The sequence below is a fragment of the Mycetomoellerius zeteki genome, unplaced genomic scaffold (genome assembly GCF_001594055.1).
Source record: "Mycetomoellerius zeteki isolate Tzet28-1 unplaced genomic scaffold, Tzet1.0 scaffold277, whole genome shotgun sequence".
NCBI lineage: Eukaryota > Metazoa > Arthropoda > Insecta > Hymenoptera > Formicidae > Mycetomoellerius > Mycetomoellerius zeteki.
Window position 1 is genome coordinate 58,499 of NW_017257257.1, and position 5,599 is coordinate 64,097.

The 5,599-nt window shown below is 32.9% G+C and overlaps 2 protein-coding genes across 2 annotated transcripts; one reads left to right on the plus strand and one right to left on the minus strand.

Annotated features, from left to right (window-relative positions):
* The first annotated feature begins 119 nt into the window (after positions 1-119).
* CIAPIN1 (cytokine induced apoptosis inhibitor 1) lies at positions 120-1,835 on the plus strand. The gene is made up of 5 exons (XM_018450335.1): positions 120-478; positions 792-1,117; positions 1,191-1,335; positions 1,429-1,541; positions 1,655-1,835. The coding sequence occupies exons 1-5, from the start codon at positions 328-330 to the stop codon at positions 1,766-1,768; spliced, it is 849 nt and encodes a 282-aa protein (XP_018305837.1). The 5' UTR covers positions 120-327; the 3' UTR covers positions 1,769-1,835.
* Positions 1,836-2,402: 567 nt separating this feature from the next.
* LOC108724142 (uncharacterized) lies at positions 2,403-4,937 on the minus strand. Its single transcript, XM_018450336.1, has 3 exons — positions 4,812-4,937; positions 3,252-3,404; positions 2,403-3,111 (listed from the first exon to the last, which is right to left on the minus strand). Exons 1-3 carry the CDS (start codon positions 4,935-4,937, stop codon positions 3,031-3,033), a joined length of 360 nt encoding a protein of 119 aa, XP_018305838.1. The 3' UTR covers positions 2,403-3,030.
* Between the last annotated feature and the right edge of the window lie 662 nt (positions 4,938-5,599).

Genomic DNA, 5,599 nt, shown 5'->3' on the forward strand with positions numbered 1-5,599 from the left:
CTATCGTATAGGTCGCGGACTAAACGCACGGTGTAAACGTAGCCAGGTTTGGTAGGATTTCAGCCATGTAGGAAAATCTCTCAAAAAGTTGGCAATCCTGCAGACGACGACGACGACCACTCAAAGGAAACGAAGATAACCTCTTTAAATGCAAACTGCAGACGTGCAGACCTAAAAGGCTACGTTCGTATAGGAATATTTACGGAAGCCTCGTTTCAGAAGATCAGCTATTCTTAGTTTTGTTTATATTATATTCGATACAAGACACAGAATTTTTCGCAAGTTTTTTGAGGATTATTGTTTGCCAATAATAATCCCCATCGTGACATGTCTTTCGTCAAGAAGGGAAACAAGGTTTTTTTCGTGTCAGGAAACGATGTGGCTTTGAATGACATGGTAAATTTGATTGCTACGATCATGCAACGTATTGGAGATTCCGGTAAATTGCAAACTGGGAGTTTGTTAGATATAAAGAAGGGTGAGCACACATTTTGATTGATTTGCCGAGATTTTTATTGTATTGAAGGATAGATTACTTGTCTTTTTATATATAAAAGTCTTTTTATATATCCCCATATAACACAGTTCTTCGAGGAACATCCTTAAATTGTTAGTCACTGAATGTGAAAGAAAGATAGAATGATACTTGTGTCAACTTGTGTCACCAAATGGAAAGCACTCATTTTATCCTTCTTTAATATTTGGTGAACAAGGATAAATTAGATAACTTGGAGAACAATGTTGTGTAGGTCATGATGAAAAGTACATTAATTTATTTTATACGATTTTAGAAAGTCACAATGCATCTATCTTTGATATTGTCATTGCCATTTTTAAACAACCATGCACGGATGAGGATTTCTTAATAGAAGCATTGAGAATTCTGAAACCTGATGGTTCGCTTGTTATTTATGAACCACTGCCAGCAGATAGAAAATCAGATACAATACTTACGTATCCTGAAAGAATATCTAGATTAAAATTATCTGGCTTCAAAGTAAAAGATACAGAACGGAAGACCTTGGAGAGAGATCCGGAGGGCCTTTATTTTTTACTAAAAGTGTATAACAGTATAAAAGACGTTTGCAAAGTATCTGCGAGTAAACCACCATTTGAGGTAATTTTTTTTCCTTATTCATACATAATAAAGATAATAGAGACCTTGTGTATAGTTTTTTGTGACAATTTAGGTGGGTTCGAGTATTCCCATTTCATTTGCAAAAAAGCAAACTAATGTATGGAAATTAGATGACCCGGTAGACGAAGATTTAATAGATGAAGATGAACTTTTAGATGAGTCAGATCTTGTAAAGCCAGCTGCATCATCCTTAAAAGGTGAAATTACTGTAATATTAAAAACAAAATATAATAAAGTAGATAAAGAGAATTTGCAAACTTGTATAAACTAAACACATGTAATGCTTTCAGTTTGTGCAACAACGGGTAAGAGGAAAGCGTGCAAGGACTGTTCATGTGGACTCGCGGATGAATTAAGTGGTAAAGCTGCATCGGAAAGCACCGTTAAATCTTCTTGTGGAAATGTACGTTTTATATGTTTTTTTCGAAAATCATGGATATGTCATATTTGACGAAACGATTATATAAACTTTAGTTATTATATAAATTTTGATTTTTTATTAATTTGTTTATATAGTGTTATCTTGGAGATGCATTCAGATGTGCTAGTTGTCCTTATCTTGGAATGCCTGCCTTCAAACCTGGGGAGAAAGTACTTTTACCTGAAACTCAGCTAACCATCGATTCTTGAGTTTGTTATTCATTTGTCGAAATACAGTTGTAATAAACGCGTATTGTTCTTATTCGTGCAAATAACTGCCCGGTTTCTTTATGATTTTCTATCTTCTTGATATGTATCTCCAGATAATAATTCTTTAAACAAAAGAGTACTTAAATTTAATCATATTTTATCCTTTTCTTAACAGTGAAATGTATGATACATATATATGTATAATAAAAAAAACATTAGCAATAAAAGTAAACAAGTTTTAATTATGTTTTATGGAATCGCTATATAAAACACTTTCTAATCAAGTGGATTATTTTAAAGAAAATTCTGTAATCGTTAATAACAAAAGTCGCTTATCGGATTTGTAACGAGCGGTAAATATTGTTGTGGAAATTGTGGAACAAATTGCGCGTTTTGCAAAATTAATTGACATCATACATTGTCTCATATAGTTCTTACATTTTTATATTTTTATTTTGATTATAACAATTTGAGTGAACAATAACAACGTAAATTATGTTACATTATATCACAGTATAAGTAGTTTATTATATTAAGGAAGAAGTTGTAAAACATGTTTTCTATCTTCGAGATACTATATTTTCTATTCAATAATTTACTTTATATAAAAATTTGGTCATTTTTTTCCTTTAAGTTTTTTTTTCCTTTAAGATAAAATGTGTACAATAATTTTAAGTGTCACTCTTCATTCGTTGTACAACGAAATTACGTTATTCGAGTAACATGAATACTATCGTATACTGAATTATATATTATTCGCGAGAAATGTTTTTTTTAAATATAGCAGTGTATAAAAGCGATAAGGTGATTGAAATCACTGGTGCAGCCAAGTTTTATTCGTTTACTCTGTGCAGTATTATCATCAACATTGCAACAACGTCGTAGTTAATATGTGTACAAAAAGTAGAAAAAGATTGTTCTCGGATTTAATTCCTTGGAGAATTCGCTTCATTTTCATAAGCTGCACGATATGCATTGTTTAACTTATCTTTGTGCATGATATGCGTTTCTGTTTCCGTTTTATTTTTGTGCTTTTCCATCATGCATATCATGCAGCAGTTATATTACATTATCAATTTAATCTTTGCAGGATAGCGAAATCTAAGCAAGAAGCATTTCTGTTAGAACGGCGGACTATTATCGCAGCGCGTGTTCTTTGTTGCACAATTGCAGTCTCTCCCAAAGGGCGGCTCGTCCGTTAATCGTTCATCTCGCGATTAGAAATCTGTTCTTCCTGCGTTTCTTCCCGTGGGCGTTCTTCCTTACTTCCGTGGGCGACCGTTTCGCTGCATGAAGCAACCTTTGAAGGAATTTAATCTCACGTCAATCTCGCCCTCCTCCAACTGAAATGTGTTCATCGTTCGTTACCGTGCAGTCCGCATGAGTGAAATTGTATACCGGATACGTACTAGATGTGTAGCACGTAAAGCGACATGGTAACCAAACGCAATTAACGGAATTGGTATTCCACATATACCAGTACCTGATCAAATAAATAGATCTCCTTGTAACAGGATGGCGATACGCATTCCCGAATGCATCGTGTTTTGGCGACGCTGTCGCTCCTATGCTGCGATAGCATCTTGCAAGCGCCGCTCTCCTCGCAAGCTTGCTCGAATTGTCTGAAGAGAAGCTCCTGCGGCAGAATCGATTGTTGTAACAATATTGATTTGACTAATACATTTTACCTCTTAATCGTTATAAAAGTTTAAATACAAAAAAGGTTTTAATAACAATACTGAAAATAAATCGCTTTCAAATTGTCCCTTTTGCATATTTCGCTGAAATTAATTGTATATGCTTTGATTATTCCGCATAAAACGTTGCAAATGGATTTTGCGGTTAAATTCGAAAATGTGAATATTAATGTTTATTTTTGTATGCGAGAAAAATTTTCTGTTTGTGATGTCAATAAAATAATGCTTTGCACTCCGCGTCGCGGCGGGATAAAGCGGAATGCAACAATTGATTTGTGTCTATCGAAAGATTAACCCCAATTAGGGCCAATGCGACTTTCAGCATGGTACGTTTGTACGTCTTTAATTTCCTTCGCGAATAACTCCGCGTCTGTATCTCTCCGCGCGAATAAAAACATTACAGCGAAATATTTTTGAAAGAGAATATTTGTCGAGAATGTAATATAGAAAAATAAATGTAACGTTCTTTTATTTTTTTTTCTAGAAGATACGATTGTGAGAGATACATTTCTGGTATGCATTTAAGATGCTAGCAATAGATTATCCGTAAAATTAAAAGAGAAGAGAGAGAGAGAGAGAGAGAGAGAGAGAGAGAGAGAGAGACAGAGACAGACAAGAATGTTTTAAATAAAATTTTCTAAAGTTTTCCCTTGTTAAATGTCACGCGAGCGAATTATTAACTATATGTATAACATTTCTAACGCATTTTTTTACGATATAGGTACAGCATTACGAAAAATGTTTTAAAAATTAAAAATTTACAGAAAATAATTTTGTTCGACTATCAAAATAATTATGCAGAATTAAAATAATTATATTATATATATAAGCTGGTTGTCAAAAAATGTCTAAAATGTCAAAATTTTTTGCAGCATTGCTCATGTTTGGATTTCCTACATAATTATTTTGATAGTCCAGCAAAATTATTTTCTGTAATTATTTTCTGTCTCGTTCCGATTTTATTTTCTTGGTCGTAAATGTTACCGAATATTTCTCATTATGTTTCTAAATTACAAATTTTTTTTACAGACGAAGATATAACAGTTTTCATATTATTTCGAATTCCAATAGGGGTATATGTATAATTTACTTTTTATATATACTAGTTAGATCGAAAATATTTTTATAACCAATTAATAATCCACGTATAAAGACGAATTCGAGAGCCTACGTTCTTAACTGTTTAACTCGAAAATTGGTGTACCAAGTCGGCTTATCGTTGACGCTATGTCCCTAATACCGTAAAATTGCCCTAAATGAGGGTTGCTCCTCATAACCTCCCTGTATCAGCGTTAACCACGTATCATTCACAGTGAGGACTTTGATAAACTATATGGACAACTTACGTTCTTGGTGGTCTCCTTATACGGATATTCCGGGAATGTGAAGGTCTTTGCGAGGGATCCTGGTCCTTCCTGGAGATGTCCGACGACGAGAATTAGGCTGAGCGCGAATACCACCCTCGCCGCCATATTGAGCAGAGTCAGTGACCAGTCAGTGACCGATCAATAGACGGGGATGGCGCTCCGGTTTCTCGATGGAAAATAAGAAACTTTTAGGCCTAATGAGTCATAAAAGATTATCTTTTAGTTGTATGGAATATTTCATTAATTGTAAGATTTATAATTTTTAAAAGCAAGCAAATATGTTAGTGTCGAAACCGTTTTACAGATAGCATAGAGAGTTCAAAAAGAATTTAGTCATATCCCTAGTGAAAATTTTTCTTATAATTTTTATACGATCATTGGAACATTTTTCAGAAATACTTAGAAATATTCGGAAAGTTTACATCTTTTTTTTTCTCTTAGAATTTTTCATACATGTGAATTCTAAAATATTTTGAGATTTCTCATCTCATAATTTTTAAAATATATTTTTAATTTTTTTAGGTTTTATAACATTTTATCAGAAATTATACTTAAAAAAATCTTAGAAATCTTACGATATTTCATAATTAATACATGAAAAATTCTGAGAAAAGATGTAGATTTTCTGAGAAGTGTTCCAATTCTTATAAAAAATATAAGAAAGTTATAAAATTATATAGAAATTCTGAAAAATTGTATGAAAAATTCTAAGAAAAATTTTCAGCAGGGATGTCATCAATTCTGAGTTCATTCTCAGATGCAAAAGC